Below are 24,332 nucleotides of genomic sequence, written 5' to 3' on the forward strand. Positions count from 1 at the left end.
TGGGTCCCTGGAGCTTAATTTCAAGTGACCAGACACCTCTGCTCAGGGAGAGCTCCCACCCTGTCCTGTGGCTAACCAAGTATGGAATATCAATGGGACAGTATTGCATACAAAGGATGACATTTCCTATAAGGTTTGGGTACCCTATCATTCAAACTTCCTCAGGTTGCAAGTGACAGAAGCCCAACTCAATCTAGTTTAAGTGAAACGGGGATTTTCTTGCCTATTTCACAGAGTGTTTCTTTTTCCCTTTGTTCCTCACTGTCTTAATTTCCCTGTGGAGTTTCCTCCATGTCTATGTTTGGGGTACCACGAATTGGCTCAGGCCACACACATTCGACCACTCTCTAGCCCACCTCCCTGAACTACAGAAAATGGAAAGCTAAAAATTCCCTTGCAGCTACATTTCCCAAGGTGGCCTACGTTCTGCACCTAGGAGTAAGGTGCTGGTGGCCAATGAGACAGCCATGGTGAGAGAAGAGATTGGCTCCTTTAGCAAACTGGAGGCAGAAGTACTTGGTTCTCTAGGATAGCTCTGGATGGAGTCCTAGCATTCTGTCCTTGGTGTCACGGATGCCACCCATCACCTGGCTGTGTGAGGCAGCTGCTGTGCAGTTTCCACTAACAGTCTTATGGATGGTTTCTCCTGGCTACTGTTATTTCTGGCTATGTAGTCTCTAAACCCAGTTTCAAGACCTCTTAGAGATTCTGTAGGCTAACAAAATCTCTCTTAAAAAGTCCTTTCTAGTTAAATTAGTTAGAGGGTATGCTGATGTCTGCTGTTAAAAACTATGATGGATACAGCATAACTCCAATGACCAGCAGAGACACTGATGACTCCCAGATGTGTTCCTTGAGCCCAGAACTCTCTCTCAGGCTGAAGACAAAGGACTGTCTCTTAGACAACTACACCTAGATGTACCATGGGTCCCTAGATTTTCAATCTCCAAATCAAGCTCATTACTTCCCCATTCAAGCCTGCCGTTCCTTCTGTTTCCTTTATGAGGTGTTACTAAACCATAATCTGAGGCTCATCCTAGACCCATCTCTCACTTTTACCTCCAAATTTCAATTAATGAAATTGCTACTTGCTAACCATTCCCTGAATATATTTTTTCCTCTTTAATCTTACTGCCCCTCATTATAGTCCATTGCCAAAAAAACTGCCTCCTGTTCTCAGTCTCACCTCAGCCAATCCATTTTTCACTCTTCCTCCAAAGTAATCTTTCAAATAGCCAAATATAACCATAACATCCTTTTGCTTAAATGCATTCAATGCACCCTTTTGCCTAAGTGCATTAAATCCATCACCATTACTATGGTTCTCAAGCTGGATGAATGGTGTAAAACCAGGGGGCACATGTTGCAGAGACTGGCTAAAACCTCATCAAATCTATTTTCCTCTTTCTCCTTAGAACACGACTAGACCACTTTCCAGCTCCCCTTTCAGTTATAGGGCTTATTAAGTCAGACCTGAATTCAAATATTGGATATGCAATTGTGTCAGCTAGCTCTTGCTACGTTACAAAACACCTTGGAACTTTATTATTTCTTATAAATGTGCAGATTAGTGGTTATGCTGTTCTGGGATGAGCCCAGCTGAAATCTGCTGGGCTTTCTCATACATTGTCACTTCAGTAGGTTTGCTGGGAGCTGGCTAGTCTAGGAGGGACTCAGCAGGATGACTCACCTGGGCTCCACGTGACCTCTCACCCTCCAGGCAGCTAGCTCAGGCTTGTTCTCATGGTAGAGAGAATTTCAAGAAAGAGCAGAAATATGCAAGGTATCTTGGTGTCTAGTCTCTAAAGCAACCCACCCTTTTTACTGCATTATCTTAGCCAAAGAAAGTATAGGCCAGTTCAGAATCAAAGGGTAAGTAAATGCCTCTTATAGAGAAAGGCTGCAAAGTCACATTGCAAAGAAAGAAAGCAAAGAATGACAGCCATTTTTGCAATCAAACTAGCACAGGTATTCACTAGCTGTGTGACTTTAAATAAATGTCCTCTTTGGGCCTCAGTTTCCTCACCTGTAAAATAGGGAAAATCCCACGTCCCTCACAAAGTCACTGGGGGTATTAAATGAGATAATGGAGGTGAAGTCCTTAGCAGAGTGTTTGGCATATAGTAAGTACTCAATAATCTTTCACTACCTTTATTTTTCACATCACTCTGCAATGTGTACCACTGTGACTTTCAGGTTGTTGGTATAAGCTCAGGAAGTATTTGTTGAACAAATTAACCATGCACCTGTTGCAATGACCAGCTGAATTGATGTACTTTTAATGGCTCATCATGTTTCTAGCTCTGTCACAAGCCTACACTTCTCACAGTTCATCACCAGCCCATTTGAAGTCATCCTGCCCAAGTTTGATGTAGAGGCCTCTTAAATTATGTCCTCCAGCTGTTCAGACAGTCTGTCCTCTGTGCACATATAGGAGCATAAGAACATAGTTCGTGCCCTCTAAATAAACCAACTAGAGCAGTCTTTCCAAAAGAGAAGGTCCATAAAACTTGCTTTAGGGCAGTTTAAACTCCCATTTCCAATGGATAAAAAATTGCCAAGAGTTAGCCTAAGAAATCTTGTGCTGATTTGTTCGTGTGATAGATTGAATTAATGGCCCATATTTTATACCTCTTGGTGATATCTTCTCACACTCACTCTGGGCTCGGTGATGTGACTTGCTTTGGCCAATGGGATAGCAGCAAACTTGATACAAACAGAGGCTAGAAAAGTGAATGCTTTGTCTACTTTTTCTTTTTATGGACCCCTATCACCACTATGGAAATATTCTGGAGTTAGCCTGCTAAGGAGGGTGAGAGAGGTGAGTCATTGCAGCTGAGTTCATCTAAGATCAGCCAGGCCCCAGTGCACAATGTATGAGGGACACCAGTCAAGATGAGCCAAGACTGTCTGTATTAGCAGAATTACCCAGGCAATCCATAGACTTACAGGAAGTATGTAAGTAGCTGTTGCTTAAAGCCACTGTTTTGGGATGGTTTCTTAAGGCAGCAGTCACGGATACAAATCTATGCCATGATTCTCAGTATCAATTGTATCATGAGCTCCTCTTTGTTTTGTACTTTTGAAGGAGAAAAATAAAAGAGGGATCAGACTCAGTAATCCAATACAAGAACATCCATTCTGAAAGCAAGTCTCTGGGCTACTAAGCTGGCCAAAGCAAATGACTTTGGTTCAAGTCCCACAGGAATAAGTGAGTACTTGAAATAGCCAGGTCACCATCTCATTATTAAACTACTTTTAAGTGTGATTTACTCAAAGACAAGGAATGAAGGAACACGGGTTATTGGCTCGAGTTGGCACCAAGGAGTCTTACTGGCTGTATTCCCAGGTTCAACGTCAGATTTAAATGTTGACACTTAGCAACACCATGCCTCAACTTACCTGGCTACTCTTGTGGGACTGTTTGAGTTTAATATGAATGTGTATAAGGATTCCTGTTCTAAGTGTAATTTTTTTAAGATTATAATTATATGGTATACATTTGGCTGTCTATTATCTGACTAATGGATGGAAGCTACAACCTTAAAAAGATACTAAATAACAGATAAGAAAAAAGTCTGATATTGAATTCAATTGTGGTGGAAAAAAATATTGGCAATGAAATTACTTTTCTAATTTTATCTCATTCAAACTAACATTGGTTTACATTTCCTGAGTGCATGCCACCAGGGAAGAAATGCTTTGCCCATGGATAATCTATGGGTACATAATTGAGAATTGACTATTGGCTAGATTCTATGAGGCTGCTCTTCCGGTAAGTTACTGCATATTCTTCATATTCTTGTTCAGAACAACTCTACACTTTCCTCATTTTCCCTTCATCCATCCCACTCCTATGTCTCATGAAATTCAAACAACTCTTACCCTAGCCTTCTTTTGTGTGTGTCTCTATGCCCCCAGCATCTAGCTAGAAAAGCCTGAGATCCCGGTTCCTCTGTGGACACCAATAGGCAAAGGATTAAAGGATTGTCTGTTCCCAAGGGACCAGCTGGAATTGTTATATTCCCTAAATTAAATGTAAATTTCTGAAAAAATAATTTGTATAGATCTTTTGCAACATCTCAGGGGAGCTATTTCCAATTACCTCATGGGGTAATGCTTAACACACACAACTAAAGTACAGATATATGCAATAAAGCATGAGACAAGGCTTCTCTTTCTCCCTCTCCGCACCCCCGCCCCGCCACACACACACACTCCTCTCTCTCTCTCCATCCCCAGATCTAAGTTTAAATGTCATGTTCAAAGAGAATGTCTTTTAACTGTTATCTAAATGGGGTCCTGGTATAGTGTTTCTTTAAGACAAATATTAAAACTCACTATTATCTGTTTACTCCCGTATTTATAGTCAGTTGCCCCCAGTGAAATCCGAGATCCTTGAGGGCAAAGATTACTCCTTTCATTTTCACCGGTGTTTCCCCCACAGGCTGGCAACATCCCTGGCGCATAACAGATGTTCAACGGAAAAAGGAGAAAGTGAGTGAATGGATAACGAAGATGTATCTGGCAAATCAATTATGATCAATTATAGGGCTTGAAATAAAAGAATTTCGAAATCAAAAGTGTTCCATAAATAATTAAAAAGTTAGCCTTTGACCTAAAGTAGGGTTTCTCAATCTTGACACTACTAACATTTGAAGTTGGATAATTCTTTGCTGTGAGCAGCTCTCCTGTGCATTGTAGAAAGTTTAGCAACATCCTTGGCTTCTACTTACTGGATGCTAGCAGCACACTCACCCCCTGCCAGTCATGACAATTGAAAATATCTCCAGACATTGCCAAATATCACCCGGTGTGGGAGGGAAGCAAAGTTGCTCTGCTTCCTTCTCAGCTGGGAGCCACTCATCTAAAGGGTGATAGTGGGATTGGGTATTATTTTGGAAGCCAAGTATTTGCCAACATCACAATAGACATCATGAAGAAAATGAGATATGTGAGGTAGGGGGCTGTAATATATTTCCTATTCTATTTAAATACTTTTGTAAACCATATTCTTGGAAGCTGAACCTTTCTAGGAATCTGAGAGGGTAGTGTGTAGCTTTAAGAATGTACCAACATATTACAATTGTCAAAATATTTTTAGTTATGTGAGGTATTCTATATCTGAAGCCAGGTTTTAATGTTCTTCTTTCTCAAAATTACATACCCCCTTTCTATCTATTTAATAACCCCTCAGGAAGCAAATACTCTGCGTCACCATCTACAAGTAAGAAATCAATTACTCTTTCTTTGTGATGGGCTGGATGGAACAATGTAAAAAAGGCTATTTTATTAAAGCTTAATACCTAGTTTTCAAAATAGAGATAATAATACCCAACCTCCTGTCCTTCTCATGGCTGAGAAGATGAGAAAATGCTAGCAAAAGTGCTTTGTTAACAGTAAAGTGATCTGCAAATATCAGCTAGGTCCTTCTCTGAGATTCCATAGCCCCCATGTACACTGTCATCAGTATGTATCATGGAGCACTTCAATGTCCAGTTATCCATCTAATCCTGAACCCCTCTGGTGGGGGAGGAGAGGTAGGGGTAAAGTTCTGTCCCTCTCTGTCCCTAGAACTTAGAGCAGTGCCAAGCTGTGTACTGAGACCCAAGCATGAAGTCCACACATGCAGCAGGCAGGGTAAATTAATTATTGCCTCCATCTGCAGCGGTGTCTGCCAGCATCTACTCCTCCTTCTTGTGGTAATAATACCTGTCTGCACTTGCTCACAGCCATGGCGAGACCATCCATCAACAAGCCTACTTGCCCACGGTCAAAGAGAGGAGGGCCCAGTGACCTAAGACAGATCATCAGATTTTTCCAAGGATTTGAATCTTGATCAAAGTGACACAGAGAAAGAAAATGGTTGGAGCCAAGTTGTCCCAACCACAGCACCCTGAAACAACTGCTTTTAAGTTTTTGACACCTAAATCTCCATAGCTACCCTCTCTCCTATCTTTTCTGAGATGTAATTCTTTATCTTTTCCTATGAGCTACCCATGGGTTTCTATTAACTGTATCCCTGTTAATGTTTATCAGAGCTGGTCTCTGTTGCTGACAACCAAAGAATCCTAACCGAATCCTCACCCCAACCTTCCTTACATGATTTTGTTACTATTTCGTATCCTGCTCGCTGTAACAGGAACCATCACTTATTAGACCAGCATAAATTCTATTTTATTATCATTTTAAATGTTATTAAACTAATGACTCAGTATCAAAAATGTAACATAAAAGCTCTATGATGTACAAAATATTTGACTGTTACAAAAGTAATTGAAGTTTTGCACCAATAAATTCCCAAATTGTCCTTTGGCACTATACAGATCTATGGAAGTTGTACCAGTTTGATAGACACTACTCTATTCAAGCATCACTCACCCCAAGTAAGAGGTGCACCTTTCCTTCAGAATACAATGAATGGAAATCAATCTTTTTTCTGAGTCTCATTTACCAACTCGACCTGTGTCTTGGCGCACCAAACACTGAAACAACTTTGCATTCTCTGAACATTTTGCTTTATGGATTTTACAAAGATGACAGAGGTCTCAGGAGGGTCTAACTTTCTCTATCAACTTAAAAAAACCCTAGACACAAGCTTAACAGAACAAGAGTATTACAATTTTATGTCTTATCCTCCATTTCTTCTAAACACGAAGGGTAAGTACAGAAGTTCTGTAACTGAAGGGATTGCATCTAAGCCTGGCAATACCTGTGGCTTAAAGTTTATTTATCTAAAAAAAAAAAAAAAACACATTTTAAAGATCAAAACTATTGTGGCAGAATGGAAAGAGTGCTTGTAAGAGTTATGTAAAAAACTACAAGCTTTTGGACTTGCTGATTTGATAGTTTTGCAACTAAGAATGGAAAATAAGCATTGCTTTTGCAAACTCGCAGGGAAAGGATGTGTAATGGAACACATGGATTATTTGAGGGGATGTGCTAAGACTCCTTTGAATAATCAGCTTATCATTGTAGCTTTTTAGTGAAGGGAACTAAATTCTTCAGCATCCATTTAAGTATTTCTTTCTCCTATGACTTTTACAAGGTGGAAAGCTGATGGGATGAGTAGACTTCAAGATATCGCAGGGTAATTTTCTTAGGATGAAAGCTTTGCCTGTTTTCTCTGGTTCTAATGTCAGAGTTTCTTCCCTGCTTGCTAAGGAAGAGAATCTAGGGAGGAGAGTTCTAATTCTTTCTCCATCATGGTGTTACATCCCAGAGGATAAGGAAAACCCACATGTGCGGTACCATTCATAGCCGCAGCCAGCATCTGTGACCTTCTTAAGCCCAGGATCCTTCTGATGTCTCAGTTTGTACAAAGTGAGGGCAAGACATTCTCTAGGGCTAACCAGGTCACATTCATAGGCATAACCCTAAAGCCGGCAGCAGCTAGAAAACTCCAGATAACTGTACCAGTGACAGCCACAGAGGCCTACCTACCTTGACCACAGTATCAACTTCGGAAAGAATCTGGAGGGATGGAAAGTGCTAGTAACAGGAGAATCAAATTAAAATGTACTTCTGTCATAGGTGTGAACTGCTCAGTTCCCAAGGCGTCCTTCCCAATGCAAGGTGATGTTGACTTTGGGGCGCTAACCCTCCCTCTCTGCCAGGAACCTGAGCCAAGTGTTCCTCTGGTCCACACTGCACTTCCGCATCTGAGGCCAGGGAGTGTCCAGACAGCTAAAATAGCTGATCATGTTCAATCGGCCCAGTTTTGCCAGAAACCAATTGGAAAGCACAATCATCTAGAAGAGTTTGCTAGACAGCTCTTTTAAAAAGAGAAAAGAGAAATGAAGCCACCCAAATCCTATGCAGTGTCTGATCCTGGCAGGGCTCCCAATCTGCCTCCTGAATGCCAGGTTTCCCTCCTGCTGCTGCTTCCGCTCTTGCTTGGCAAGGGGGAATATAGGCTTTTGGCAAATGTGCTTTCCAGTTCCCCGAACACAAATAACAGAAAGAAAGACAAGGAAAGAACAGGAAAGGGAAGGAAGAGAAGGAAGTGAAAAACGCAGAATGTAATTCCACATCTCAGCTAAGATTTATTTTGCCAACCAAAAGAAGAGAAGGCGAGGGAGGGAAGAGGGGAATAGATTTGAGAGAAGGAGAAAATAGGAGGGGAGGAGAAGAGATGCTGGGTGGGGTTGGGAGAAAAAGGGCAAAGGGAGAAGACAAAGAAAAGCAAAAAGAAAAGGGAAGAGGAGACAAGGGCAGAAGGAAAAAAGGAGAGTTTGAAGAGTAAGGCAAATTTCAGGTCTTTTCCGCCTAACGATGGACTTTGTTCGAGATTTGTTTAGAGATGACAGTTGTGTGGTTTATTTTTATTTTGAAGGGTTTACTTTCATTCCTAGAGATGGACCTCTGAGAAGGGTATAGCAATGATTCAGCCTCCCTTAAAACAAGCTCTTTCTTTTAGTCCCAGTACAGGCCAAGTTTTAGGCAAAGAAGCTACCCTCTTCCTGTCCAGACCCAGGCAGCAGAGCACAGACTCTCCCTCAGCCACCCTTTGTTCCATGGCCTGCAGAAGGAAGCCCCTAGGTGCACAGAAAGTTCTCTACCCTTTAGCACTCAGCCTTCAAGAAGGGGACCTTGCTGCCAACAAAGCGATCTTATTATTTTTCCAAGCATTTGTCTCCCCTTAATAAATAATGATATTAGGTCTTTGGGGGGTAAAGGGAGAGAACTGCCAATGAGAGATTTAATTTGCTGTAATCAACCCCTCTTAGCGTGCGGAGTCACATAATATGAGTAAAAGAATTAACCTCTACCAGAAAGAATTGCTCCTTCGGTGTTATGAATCTAATCACTTAGGAGGCTGAGTCGGCATTTTGGGTTTAGACAGAGCTCTCAGGAATCAAAGCCACAAGATCAGGTTTCAAATGTGATCTGAATGGCAAACTCCATTGAATTTGGGGGCCTGCAAACTAAAAAGGAAATGGAATGCAAGTAGAGGTGCTACGCCTCTTCAGACACCTCCACGCTCAAAACATTTAGGGGACGAATACCTAATTGCAGGCTTTCTGGGCTGCCCATGTGAGGTGCTCCCTTCGCGATTCCATTTTCCAGGATGGATTGTCAGGCCTGCCAATCATCTCTGGCTTCCCCATTATACTTGGGAGATGTGTTTGCTCTGTGCACGTTGTTTTATAATCCTCAGAGGTGGAATTTCATAGTCCAGCAATGCTTTTGCCTTTGACATTCTCCTAAGCAGGATTTATTGCTTCCAAGACAGATGTGACTTGAATCGATTATGCCTTTTAAGCAGTCACTCTCAAGCAGCCTCCAGGTTCTGTGGAACACTTTTTGCCTGACTTCATTCGACTTGTAAGCTGATGTCAGAGTTTCATCATCATCTAATACTATTAAGGGCCCTGTGGGTATGGAACTGAGAGGGCTATTATACCAACCAAGTTCAAGGATGTGGTTACTACCCTTGAAAGGCTTACATCCTGCAACACACAAACCTAAGAAATGCCTATTAATATCACAAAATGCAGACTGAACGAAAGGATGTTCAGATAAGTTATATCTACATTCTATCAGCCTCCCACTGTTGATGAACTTAGTGTATGAAAATGAGTACATTCATTTGTCTTTGGAATTGAGAGAAGAAGCAGTGTTAAAGCACAGATGGAAAATAAGTGAATTAGCCCCCAAAATGCCCAATAAAGAGTCTTTTTTTAAAAATGACATATTTTTAGGTGTCTACTTCAAAACTCAAAATCACATATCATCCCTGGCCATCCCCAAAACGTCGGGATTCCTTGGCATTTCATAAGTTTGGCAACACTCATCTGAGACAGTAGCAGGATGGAGGACTGGGGGTAGCAGGTGTCATGATCCCAATTGACTTCAGCAAGGAACGGAGGATCATAACCAAAACACTGTTTCAAAAAGTTAGTGGTTTTGGAAGAAAACCAATCAGAGTGGCATACTAAACTCATCACAACCCACTTCATCCTTTGTTAGTTTAAAAGACAGAAGCAAGGAATCTTGGAATGTTAGGAGGCAAAAGAAACAATGGGGTTTCCACGTGACGTTTCTACCTGACCCAGGTAGACACCCACCTTCAGGAAAGAGGAAGAAGATGTAACCCACCTTCCTTTTTAGCATATGACTTAGGAGAATATCCACCATATCCCGCTCCATTTTATCTGGCCATTTAAAGGAGAACATTCTAGCAGTCATCGATTTGGGATCAGGAGAGAGTATGATAAGAAAATATTCCTACATGATGACCACACGATAGGGGATATTTTAGTCTCCTTAAATAAAAAAGGGAAACTTCATTGTCAACACCACGAAGGATGAAGGCTCTCTAATGAATTAGGCATTCAGTGGGCGCAAACATTTCCGGAATATGAAACATTTTTGAAATCCAGTTCTAGGCACTATTAAGCTCAGATGTGAAGGAGAGGAAAAATATGCACTTTTTTTAGTACCTTAGGTTTTGCAAACTGGAGTTTACACACAATGCCTTTTGGGATTCAGTTAGGCAGTTCCCTTGGCTGAGGTGCTGGCTACAGGATTGGGACCAGGCATTTCGAGGAAAGCTAATCCTTTCAAGAACAATTTGCTCTCTTTTATTCAGTAAATTGTTCTAAATTTCCCTTTTTTCTGAGTTTCAAAATTGGCTGTCATAGCTTCAGAATCCTTCCTTTTTCCACCAGACAGGCTGGGGGAGAGAGGAGAAGCTGAATGGGCTGTTTATAATGAAGGAGAGCGGGAGAACCATGAATAGGAATGAAAGTCTTTGCATAATTCGGGCCATCTCAACAGAGGGCCTCAAAAATCCCATGGGGCGGCTTCAGGCATTGACAGGTGAGAGAGGCACAAAGGCACAGCCAGTTAAAGCCTTATTGGTACAAGACCCAGGCTTCGGGATTGATTTTAAAAATAAAACATAAACCACTACCAGCGTAGAAACAAAAGCAAAGAAACCACAGTTCAAAATCTCTGCTACAGAGCGGAATGAAAGAAACCACCAACCATTCTGACCTCACCAATGCTGAACAGAAAACAAGCTCAGGAAGAAATCCCCAGGGCAAATGAACACAAAAATCACCAAACCCACAGAACATTTCCTGAAACATTTCCCAACACTGAAGAGGTAGGAATGACAATTAGATCTAGTTCAATTTGGCTTCCCTAACACAGAAAACTATCAATTCTCTTAAAACACCTGGTGTTTGTCTATCAACACGTCTGAAGAGACCCACCAACAAAGCCAGAAGGAGTAGATAACTTTTAAATATTTCGATAAAATAGTACACAAGGAGAAACCTTGAATAACATCTCAACAATAGCCTACAATGAGCTAAATACCTTCCGCAATAAATTCAGTGCTAGCAAAACCTGTGCTGATGTACTTACTGGGGCGGGGCGGGAGGGGTACAGCAAATGCACCAAAATATTCATTAGTTACTTAGTAATGCTGTTTGGGACAAGTATTTGCTCTACTCCAAAGCCTGTGCCAGCTATGATGCCTGCCAAGTTTATATGTAAATGGATTTTTACTTTTCCAAGGCTAATGGGAGATCTGTTAAATTCTCAGAGACAACAAATATACTCTTCTTAAGCTGTATTACTTTGACTTTTTAAAAAGCTATTTTAATACTAAATTCCAAATAAGATCTAATCAGAAATCCAATACTCAACATATCCAATCTGTTATATCAGAAAAACAGGTTTCAATAGGTGTGGTAGTTGAACATTTTTGGACAGTTTATGCCAAAAAGAAAAAAAGATTCCACCTTCTCCATAGAGAATTTCTGTATTGATTTTGTACCTGAGCATCCATTAAGAGGTGCCTCATCAATATCATGGAACTCTTCAGAGTCTCCTTCTCAGTGGGTAGAAAAGGGTCTTTGTCCTCCTCCAGTGCCTTCGACTTGGTGACAATAAAATGGGAAATCTGGTCATTGAGGGTGTGCAATGATTGCACAGCTGTGGAAAGAAAAAGAAGGAGAAGTAGAGTCACAACTGCTAACTTTCAAAGAGAAATTGACTAGCCATTTTGAAGGGAAAAGTACGGGTGTACATACAAGGTCTAAGCCAGGCAGGTATCAAGAGCCTAACACATCTATAAATTCCATTAACAAACGTGTTCAGTAACTAACAAACACTTATTGAACACCATTCAAATGCCAAGCCTACATAGAGTGTTTGGGGATACACTTGTGAGCAAAGCCTGACATGGTACCTACCCTCATGGAGTATCTAGTCCTGTTGGGGAAACTTAAAAAAAAAAAAATCAAGGTGGTAAACAGATACATGAATATGACTTTGTGGTAAGTGTTTATAAACCGCAGAAATTAACAGGGCATGAGAGGACAGCCCTAGACTAGATTTACATTTATGGTAATACAGTTGGCTATTGTACCTCTAAGCAGATGGCCTCTGTCATTAAATTTTATGAAGGGATAGTGGCCATGTTTTCCAATCAGTGCCACATGTGGGCTGAAAGGATTATTATTTCTCTATAATTCCCATAGCACTTACCATCTGACGTGTTATAGATTTTAAGATTTTACTTATTATGCTTGCTGCCTCTTTCTCTATTTTCTCTACAATGGACTTAATCACAGCAGAGAGGCTTCTTTTAATCACTTTGCTTACTGTCATATCCCCAAAAACTAGAACAGCACCTAGCAAACGGAAGGTGCTTAATAAATATTGTTGAATTAATTCCTTACATCTCTGTGAATTAATATTTCTTTCCTTATGGAGTTTCTATCATTTTCAGGTAAATCTATCCTTTCAAACCCCAAATAAGTAAATTCTAGGCATTCTCCATAAAGCCAATGCATTTGCCACAATTATGAAAAGAAAAATGTAATTATCAAGGAGCCAGTATACAATAGAGGGACTTTGAAGACTTCTGGCTTTGGCCATGAGGGTCCAGATTATCCTCTTGCTGTAAATAACTATAAAACCGAACACTATGTTAGAATCAACTATTTTTAGACATTGAACAACACGGGATTGTGATCCTTGAGAAAATACGAAAAAGCAAGTTGAGTCCTAACATCTCCATGCATTCTGCAAAGAGAGAATTTCCAGACTCCAGCATAGAAAAGAGAAATCCAGAGAGAGCCCCACAATGTCACTGAATTAAGGAGCTAGAGATCAGGAAGACTAAGTTAGCTAGGATTTCCAGGACAAAGTTCTAAAAGAGCAGGAGGCCTACACCTAGATCTCCAAAGATCTGCAAAGGGGTTGCCTTTGAGTTGTTGGCTGAATATCAATCCTGTGTCTGGGCAGGATAAAACTCTACATGACCAGGCAAGAAAAACGTGCAGGAGAGAGCAGTTACAGGGGAGCTGCAGGCCAAATAATTTCAAGAGATCACGTGTCCATAAATTGTTGACATGCTCACCAGCCAAAGAGGAGGAATTTGGGTGGAATACAGGACACATTCATTAGAGACTCCAGAAGGGCCAGGGTGTAGAAATTAAGCAAAATGATTCCTAGAATAAAGGCTATTCCAGGCCCATCCAAAAAGAGCTTAAAAGTAAGCCTTGAAAGAGTTGAACTGATCTGCAAGTAACTAAAATACCTGCCAAAAAATTAGCATTTTTATAGAAGTGTAACAAAATATAGTACCCCAAAATGTAAAATTCATAATGCTTAGGATTCCATAAAAAATTACCAGACATACAAAAAAGCAAGAAAATGTGACTAATAGCTTGGAGAAAAATCAGTATACAGAAACAAACCCAGAAATAACAGAAGTGATAGTATTAGCAAACATGGCTATTCAGACAGCTACTAAAAATATGCTTTGCTTGTTCAAGGTTGTAAAACAAAACATGAATATAATAAAGAGAAAAGTAGAATATTTAAATCAGAACCAAATGGAACCTCTAGGGATGAAAACTGCAATATCTGAAATGGAATTCTCATTGGATGAGATTAATAGCAGATTAGACAATGCAGAAGAAAAGATCAGTGAACCTGAAATCATAAAATTAGTGACAATGTAAGGCTATAAAGCTAACTTATATCTAATTGGAGTCTCATTGGCAGAGGTGGGGAGGACAGGAAAACAGAAACAGTAGTTGAAGAACTAAAATTGTATTAGTCTGTTCTCATGCTGCCATGAAGAAATATCGGACAGACTGGGTAATTTATAAAGGAAAGATGTTTCATTGACGCATAGTTCCACATGGCTGGGGAGGCCTCAGGAAACTTACAATCATGGCAGAAGGCACCTCTTCACAGGGTGGCAGGAGAGAGAATGAGTGCCAGCAGGGGAAATGCCAGATGCTTATAAAACCATCAGCTCTCCTGAGACTCACTCATTATCATAAGAACAGCATGGAGGTAACCGCCCCCATGATTAAATTACCTCCCACAGGGTCCCTTCTATGACACATGGAGATTATGGAAACTACAATTCAAGATATTTGTGTGGGGACACAGCCAAACCCTATCAAAAATGAACAATTTTTTTCCATATTTGATAAAAACTATAAACCTATAAGAATCTCAATAAACTCTAAGCAGGATGAACACAGAGAAGGCTGCAACAAGGCATATTATAATCAAATTACTAAAAAAAAACACACACAGTGAAAATGAGAAAATCTTAAAATCAACCAGCTCCCCTGTAACTGTTCTCTCCTGCAAGTTTTTCTTGCCTAGTCATGTAGAGTTTTATCCTGCCCAGACACAGGATCATAGAAAAAAGGCATGTTACATTTAGAGAACAAAAAACGATGTCAGCCTTCTCATCGGAATCTATGCAAACCAGGAAATAAAAAAATTGACATTTCGAAAGCACTGAAAGCAAAAAACTTGCCAACCGAAATCGCCAATGTACAGTTCTATAACCAGCAATATCTTTCAAAAATGAAGGTGACTTTTTTAGATAAACAAAAGCTGAGAGAACTCATCACCAGCAGATTTGCACTAAAAGAAATGTTAAAGAAATTTCTTGAGGCAGAAGGAAAATGACAGTAGGTAGAAACTTCTATTTACAAAAATGAAAAAAGAACGCTTGCAAAGGGAAATGTTTGAGTAGCATAAACATGTTTTCTTTCTCGTCTTTTAATTCATTTAAAAGATTATTGATGGTTTAAAGCAACAACAATAATAATGTCCTGTGGGGTTGATAACATACATAGAGTAAAATATACGACAATAACAGCACAAAGAATAAGCAGGTGCCAATGGAAGCATATTGTCCTTTTTTTTTTTTTTTCTTTGAGATGGAGTCTCACTCTGTTGCCTAGGCTGGAGTGCAGTGGCTCGATCTCAGCTCACTGCAACCTCTGCCTTCTAGGTCCAAGTGATTTTTCTACCTCAGCCTCCCGAGTAGCTGGGACTACAGGCACGTACCACCACACCCAGCTCATTTTTGTACTTTTAGTAGAGACGGTCTTTCACCATATTGGTCAGGCTGGTCTCGAACTCCTGACCTTGTGATCCACCCGCCTCGGCCTCCCAAAGTGCTGGGATTACAGGCATGAGCCACTGCGCACGACCTAAGGTTCAGATCTTATACATAAAGTGGTATAATATAATTTGAAGGTAGACTGTGTTAAAGATGGATATCGTAAATTCTCAATTAATCTCTAAAAAAATTAAACAAATAATAAATAAATAAATAGAAGATGGGTTTTGAATCATGGAGAATCAAACTTGGAGGACTGAGCATAGAGTGGCAACTATACCAGATATGACATCAGAACTATGCCTCGTTGCATGGGAAGACTCCACAATCCTTTCCTGGGCTAGAGGGGAGCTTGGCTAAAACAGAGAAGGATGGACTAGAAAGAATATGGCCTGATTCTCACTTAGCCTAAATTCTGTTCTCCACTGGAGAGGGTTAGAAACACCCAGACAGATTTGGGGATCTGAAAATGGAAGTTCCCTCATGTCTCATACCCTGCTCTGGGCAGCTGTGGCAGCTGATATTAGGGTGGAAGTGGTGACTCTGTGGCATTTTAAGTTAGAGAGAATCTGAGATAGCTCTGCCACCTATACTCTCATCGCTCCACCTCGTCTTGCTTAGTGTTGAGCAACTGGGGTTGATGATATCTCAATCTAGTCCAGAAACGGCCAGAGAGAGATTCATGGACAAGCTATACATCCCAGGACAAGATAATACATAAGCCCCCTGAGAACCCAAAGAGAAGGGAAAGAGAAAGGGTAGGGGAAGCAATTTGAATTTATTTGATATTTACTCAGAAGATACTCACTTTTAAACCAGAAGTGACTGAGTTACCCTAAGTGGAAATGGGTGCTCCAGATCTAAATTGAGTTCCATTATTCAAAGTTAAAAACAATACCACATGACTTTTTAGCATTGTGACTATTTAAACTAGCATTTAAACTTCTGTGTGTATCCCCTGTATGTTATCTGCAAACAGGAAGGTTAGGACATGCTGAGCCAGGAGGAGAAGAGTTGGCAAGGGCATTGAAATAACCTACCCATGGTCTACAACCAATCTTTGCTCAATTTATGCCTCATTTTCCTCTACCATCCTGCCTTCCCTTCCCCAAACTCCCAATACACAGACTCGATGTTCTTAACAAGCCTTCTTCCCAAATCATTCTGGGAGTACCCCAGTTCCCAAGTCCTTTGCTTATACATGCACAGACATTACTATTGAAAAAACTCCTTATGCCGGTTCTTGGAAGACAGGAGTTACTGTCCTTGCTTTTCACTCTAAGTAGGCTAGTGGATTTGGGGTTCTCAAAATGCATTTATTACAACTTGTTGTTTTTCTTTTGCATACATTGCTCACACACAGTACAACTCGTTCTATCCTTGTTCCGGAAAACTGAGGCTTAATCACCAAAACATGCCCTAAGTTTCGTTTTGTTCTAAACACAAAAGACAAATTGAAAGAGTTAAGCACCTCCTTCTCTGCTCAAAGAATAAATTCCATCAGAGAACTTACCACATTGTATTGCAATTGCTTAAGAATCCATCCGTGAGCCAGGCGCGGTGGCTCACGCCTGAAATCCCAGCACTTTGGGAGGCGGAGGCGGGCGGATCACGAGATCAGGAGATTGAGACCATCCTGGTTAACACGGTGAAACCCTGTCTCTACTAAAAATACAAAAAATTAGCCAGGCGTAGTGGCAGGTGCCTGTAGTCCCAGCTACTCTGGAGGCTGAGGCAGGAGAATGGGGTGAACCCGGGAGGCGGAGCTTGCAGTGAGCCGAGATTACGCCACTGCACTCCAGCCTGGGCGACAGAGTGAGACTCCATTTCAAAAAAAAAAAAAAAGAACCCATCCATGGTAGATTGAATTACTGGTTCAAAAACTGCCCCTCTCTAAACTAATGCCTACAGAGTCCTCCGTAGTGACCCTCCCGTGGGAGAAACATTCTTCCTGCCTTCACTGATGTTAGGTTTTGCCATATGACTTGCTTTGGCTAATTAAACATGAGCAGACACGAGCTAGACCGTGCCCAGGCTGAATCTTTAAGAGCCATCACATGGCCCCTACTTACTCCTCAGTTTTCCCACCTGCACAGAGTTGCTCTGAGAATTAGAGACAGATTGTATAAAGCACGTGTCACAGTACCTGCCATATGATAAGCATGTAAAAAAAAGTTAACTATTAGATTATCATTCCAGTTTGTACCTCAAATCTTTAACGTGCTGATATTAATTTTTCTGTTTATAATTGAGATTGATTTTTAACTCCTTGTTATATAAGTGAGCCAAAGATGGTCTCTGTGTATTGGCCCCTTGGTTATTTATTTCTTCTTTGCAGGCTCAGCCCTGCTAGCTCACAAGCCCACCAGAAACAAACTCAAAATTTTCCACATCTAATTGCTTTAAACATAGCTCAAATAAGCAGATGTTTAGCCATTTAGAGCCTGCCTTGTATAATCTGCAAAACTGCTCCCAACACCTGTTAGCCATAGATAGGCTAAACCCTGAGCCATAAAGACCCCAAACTTCTGCCCTTCAATGAGTCCTGTCCTGAAGGCTCTCGAGGTGCTACTGAGCAACACCACGTTGACACATAAGTTCCCTCTCTACTCCCCATCTCCCTGGGTTTGCCTTGCCCTCCTTTCCTTCTGAGTGTGGACTCCCCGCACCTCTGGACAGTCTCCCACTGTGCAGAACTTCCCTTCTTGCCAGCCGGTCAAAGCATTCCCCAATAAAGCTTGAGGGTGCTACCACCTTTTCGCCAGTCCCCAAATCCTGTGACCTCCCTATACCACCCATTTGTCTATTCAGTGTGTACCCCCAGTTACAACTTGCCTAGTGCTTCACACTCATTGAAAACATAATTAATGCAAGTTGAATATGTGGAAGTAATGGTATCGAAGAGGAATGCCTTTTCCCATTTGTTTCTATGTACAGACCAAATATTCAAGGCTGATCGCCCTGTGTTAGGTTGTGTAATGGACATTTTATGTTTCTGTCTGGTTAGCATCTATTTCCCTCTTCTAATAAAAGCAGCTCTCTTCTCATTTTGTAGCAACATTCTTTCCATGTGTGGTTTATTTAGGGCTGATTCCACTCCCAAGTCCCTGAGGTGGGCACATGGTCCAGGCCTGGCCAATCCAAGCATTTCATCTCTTTGGCAACAGTGGTTGGTTCAGCAAAGGACATGTGAACCAAATGCAGCCAAACAGGTTTAATCTCAAGACTATTTGATAGAACTATTGAGAAAGAGATAGGCTCCTCAAGTTGGGCGGGGGACTACAAAGCCCACCAGCTGCTCCACATTTATAACAATTTACCAATCCCAACTGAAAAAGAGAGCCTAGCTATCTCTTTCTCAATAGTTCCGGCAAATAGTCCTGGGATTCAATCTGCTTGGCTGTGTGGCCTCTTTTTCAATTGGGATTGGTAGACTGGTAGGACTGTGGAGCAGCTGGTGGGCTTTGTAGTCATCACTTGAGGAACTCTTGCCTGAGAATAAAGCCAATTGAGTAAATGGAGGTAAGTGGAGCTGAGAGACAGGGAAAGTGATCCTTAAAGACATCATTGCAGCACAGGATTCAGCCACAGACTTCTCAGTTAAGTAGGTCAGTGAATGCCCTTCTTTTCTTTAGCCCATCTGAGTTAGGTTTCTATCATTTGCAATCAGGAAGTCTTGATTACTATAAAGATGCTTGTACTCTTTCTTCACTGCAATAGTTATTGGTGTGGTTATTTCTTGAATGTCTGCCTCCCTCTGTTGTACATCAAAGATAATCTTAAATTTTTTGCTACTCCTCCCCTTGAGAAATAAGGTCAAAATCCCCTCCTCGTGAGTCTGGCTGGCCTTAGTGACAAGGTTGTCCCACAGTAAGTGGCAGAAGCGGTGCCCTGGGATTTCTAAGTCTAGGTCATAAGAGACCTTGCAGCTTCTGCCCATGACTCCTGGAATGCTCCTTCTGGGAGAAGCTGCCATATAAGAAGTCTGAGGAACCTGTGACCACCATACTTGGAGGAAGCCCACACTCACAGACAGCATGGAGAAGGAGATGCCCAGCCATCCTCAGCTTTCTTCTAACCATCCAGCCCAGGTGACAGATACACGAATGAAAAAGCCATCTTGAATATTCCAGTCCCAGAAGGTGCAATATAGAGAAGGGCCAAGAAATCCAGCCATCTGCCATCACAGAGGCCCTTGCCATGGCTCCAGCCATCCACCATCACAGAGGCCCTTGCCATGGCACCAGCCATCTCAATGATTCAAGTCATCCCAGATGAGGCCACAGCCACTATGGAGCCTAGCTGAGCTCCTCCCTGTGCAATACCCAAATTCCTGGCCCACAAAGCTGAGAGCATAATAAGGTATTGATTTGCATTGCTTAGTTTCGGAGTGGTTTGTTACACAGCAATAGATAACAGATAACTGTATCACCCTCATGGAACACACTATAAATTGTAAGTTCCATGAGGTCACCAATAGTATATTTTTTCGGTTAATCATTGTATCCCCTGATTTAAGCATAGGACCTGGTACATAATAGTGCTCGAACAAATAAATATTTGCCCAAAAGAGCAAAAAAAGAACAAATCAATGAAGAAATGAAGGAAAAAGCCAACTCCACTCCACTTCGTCCCCTCCCTCTGCCCCATCATCCTAGAATTGTGTGGTATGCACATTCTTCTCCATTTGGCCTATAGACATTTCAACTAAACAGTGCTGTTCTTAAAATGTATGATGGATTACAAAAATGAAGAACCATATATATGCTTTCTTACCTACCTGAGTTTAGGAAATTGAGTCATAAAATCCAGTTTATTTGGTTGGTTGTTTTGAATGTGAAATGATGTTCAATTTATTTCATGTTATTTTGGTCTACAAATTTAAAGAAACTTGTATTTCTGTAGTAGGCTTATTTATACGAAGGGCTCATTTCAATTTCATTGTACATTAATGAGTATTTAGGTTACAGATAAGAATGGCACACTTATGAGTTGGCAGAGGAAAAAAATGACATGCTTCGACATTTTGTGTCATTAGCAAAAATAGAAGGCACACATACAATTTCTTGTTTTCAGAAGAGAAATAACAGCTTACCATACTTTGCTTCTGTCTTATGGATCAGATGAAGTATAGCACATGAAATAATAATAGTATCACTGTAAACTCTCATTTTATGCAGACGAGCCCAGATGTCACTGAGATGGGCTATTACACGTTTTCATAGAAAAATATACCAGATGAGTCATATCATGGGGCACAGCCTTGCCACAAGAAGCTCCATGGATTTCATGATCTTGTCATTTATATGGTCCATAGATATGAACTAATGACCAAATTTATCTCTGCATGTTAAACAACCTTTGCTTTCATGTATCTCAAATTCTATGATGTATTTTGCATTAAAATGCTCACAGGTTTCCAGTTCTTGCTTTAATATGGTCTCATTAAATAAATGAAGCCTAAATAATTCAGATTTTCTCCCCATTATTGTAATAAAACATCCTATAAGTCAAAAGTTGATGCTAGAGGCAAGGATGTGGAGAAATGGGAACCCTCATAGGTTACTGGTGGGAATGTAAAATGGTCCAGCCACTGTGGAAAACAGCTTGGCAGTTCCTCAGCAAGTCGAACACAGAATTTCCTTATAAGCCAGGAATTTACTCTTAGGTATATAAGCAAAAGAATTGAAAACAAGTGTTCTAGCAAACACTCGCACATGAGTATTCACAACAGCACTATTCATAGCAGCCCAAGGTGGAAACAACCCAAATTCCCATCAACTGATACATGGACAAACAAAATGTGGTATATCCATACAATGGAATACTATTCAGCTATACAATAGGAATGAAGTGCTGCTGCGTGCTAGAATGTGGATGAATCTAGAAAACATTATGCTCAATGAGAACCAGACACAAAAGACCACACATTTTAATTCCATTTTTAAGAACTGTACAGAGGGCCAGTAGCGGTGGCTCACACCAGTAATCCCAGCACTTTGGGAGGCTGAGACGGCTGGATCACAAGGTCAGGAGTTCGAGACCAGCCTCATCGAAACCCCATCTCTACTGAAAACAGAAAAATCAGCTGGGCATGGTGGCAGGCACCTGTAATCCCAGCTACTCAGGAGGCTGAGGCAAGAGAATCACTTGAACCCAGGAGGTGGAGGTTGCAGTGAGCTGAGATTGTGCCATTGCACTCTAGCCTGGGTGACAGAGTGATACTCTGTCTCAAAAAAAAAAAAAAAAAAAAATGTACAGAATAGATAAGTCCATACAAGCAGAACATAGAATTAACTGCTTAATGAGTACAGGGTTTCCTTTTGTGGTGATAAAAAGGTTCTGGAACTAGATAGTGGTGATGGTTACACAACACTGTGAAAGTACTAAATGCCACTGGATTATACACTTTAAAGTAGTTAAAATGGTAAATTTCAAGCTACATGCATTTTATCACAATTTTTTTAAGTTGATACTGGAACATCTTCCTAGAATCAGACACTGGAGTGGTCTCTGGCATGTAAGGATGCCACTGCTGACCCTACCACTGGGATTTGTCTTCTGGTGGGATCAGGACACAGCCAAACCTATTTTTTTTTTCTTTTTACCTTGACCCAGTGAAAGAGTCATAACTTATAAGATCATACGGGTTTAAAAGTAGGTAATGAAACAAACCCTTAAAACCACGGATTCAAAATCAATTTACCACCCTTTTAAATGGATAGATTTGCAAGAGAACCAGAGTTACATTGTGAACAAAACCACCATGTGTGGCTGTAAGTTCCAACCAGGTGGTGCCTGAATTGGGCTCTGATTGAGCCTGTGGGGTTTGAGAGCTGATGAACCGCAAAGGAGGGGCCAGAGTGAGTTGTGAGGCGGGCATGTGGTTCAGATCCACATCTTGGAGGATCAATGCGGCTCCATTTTTAGAAAGCCAAGCCCATGTCCAGAAAGAGGGTTGGGGGAGGTCCAGGCTGCCACAGCCTGTGGAAGAGAGTGCGCCTCTTTAAGAAATGTGGCTAAGGGCATGAGGTTTTGGGGTCAGATTTCCTGAGTTCGAACCCCGCCTCCATCTGCTATTAGCTGTGTCTAATAGCTGTTGGGAAGTGACTTCATCTTCTTGGGTATCACTTTTCTCTCTGTCACATGGAGACAAAGCCATATTTACTTGATAGTAATGAGTATTAACCTAAGTAATGTAACTGAAGTACACAGAACAGTGCCTGGCCCAGAGTCACTCAGTGATGATACCCAGCTATCATCATCCCGATCATTACTTATGGCCATTGCCTAATTCCCATGAGCCTCCAGCAGTTCTAGTTGTGACACGACCACCAGGGTGACCCTGCTGCAGGGGACAGTCCTCGGGGATGGACACCCTAGGTAGCATTGGTGGCTCACTGGGAGTCAGCCCCTGCCTGTTCTCACAGCCCTGTGTGTGCTCAACCCAGGACAGCACCCTCTTCACTCCACTCCAGTTGATTGGGCACCACCAAACTGTCAGGAGGTAGGAAATTGGAGCTGAGGCACCCAGTGAGGCTAATTGGCTGGACACATAACATGGAAACTCTGCTGGAATGGACAGCCACATTCTAATGGGCAGTCTGGATGTGGGAAAGACAGCTGGAGAGACAACAAGAGAAGAGAAGGAAAGGAAGGGGAGGGGAGGGGAGGGGAGAGAAGAGGAGATAGAAGAGAGAGAATGACATGGTAATGACCCAGAGGGCAATACAGAGCAGCGATGGAGCCTCATTCTTGGCCTTGGTTTCCGTCCACCGTGAGACCCAGCTGTCTCCTGCCCTGACCCCTTGAGATAAATTCCCTTCTTCTCCTTAAGCCAGCTTCATTTGGTTTCTGTTACCTATACCGAGTAAACCCTACTTAATATGAGTCCCACAGCTGATGTCTTTCTACTGCTTAGGACAAATGCCTTTTATTTCTCAAGACTTCCAGAGTACAGATGAACTTTGCTATTTACTTAGGTTAATATTTTCCATGCCTTGCTCAGAGGGAGGTGATGGTAACAACATCAACACCCCCACTACTAATGGCAGTTGCTATTTGTTAAGCACTTACTGAATATCAAGCACTGTGCTGAGTGGCTTGCATGCATCATTGCATTTCATTGTCACACAACCCAGGTTTAGGTACTACTGGCTCTGTCCTTCTGTTGAGGAAACAGAGCCTCGATGGTTTCAGGAATTTGGCCACAGCCACACAACCTTGTACCTGTGAAGCGCTCTATGGCCCTCTGGTTCTCCCTGCTGGACTGAACAGAAGCTTCTAGTTAGGCTGAAGAATATGACAATCCATTGCTACACTAAATCTATGAATCTACGATCCAGTTTTGTACTCAAGTCACACAGTCCTATAGCCTGTAACGGGTAGCATCATCTACATCCACCATTGCCATGAGGAAGCTGGCTGCTTGTCAATCCTGCCACATCCTTCAAAGTCAGCAAAAAAGGCCACCTCTAATGGAACACAGCCCTGAGCACTATCATGCAACTGAAGAGCAGACAAGTGTCAATTTGCACAAAGATAATAAACGCTTTCACATTCAGCGTCTCCCTCTGCGCATCCCAGAACTCCATAAAGAACTCTGCACCACTCTGCCTTCCTGCCTAGATGGGATCTAACCACGCCTTGTTCCAAGGGCATTCCAAACGGCTTCACTTTTCTTTATTTGTAGGTTCCCAGCGTTACCAAGGCCAACTCCACTTTGACCCAACAGAAGCTGCAAGAAAATGCGTTACAATAAAGTCGCCCTGTGAGAAGTGGATTCTGACAAAATCATGTAGCCAGCAACTTGCCTGGGCATAATACCCGAATTTTCATTTGAATGTCATTGTCCAGTAAAGACTGCAACAAGGAAATGGGCTTTGGCTCAAGGAAGAGGAAGCAGCGCCAAGGACGTGTCAACCTTACAGTG

The 24,332-nt window shown here is 41.6% G+C and overlaps 1 protein-coding gene across 1 annotated transcript in view; it reads right to left on the reverse strand.

Annotated features, from left to right (window-relative positions):
* KAZN (kazrin, periplakin interacting protein) overlaps positions 1–24,332 on the reverse strand; it is a 1,222,068-nt gene that overhangs the window by 923,874 nt on the left and 273,862 nt on the right. Inside the window, exon 2 of the mRNA XM_054541427.2 lies at positions 11,792–11,949. Coding sequence (XP_054397402.1) covers positions 11,792–11,949 — 158 coding nt within the window. The remainder of the gene's footprint in view (positions 1–11,791; positions 11,950–24,332) is intronic.

The sequence above is a fragment of the Pongo abelii genome, chromosome 1 (genome assembly GCF_028885655.2).
Source record: "Pongo abelii isolate AG06213 chromosome 1, NHGRI_mPonAbe1-v2.0_pri, whole genome shotgun sequence".
NCBI lineage: Eukaryota > Metazoa > Chordata > Mammalia > Primates > Hominidae > Pongo > Pongo abelii.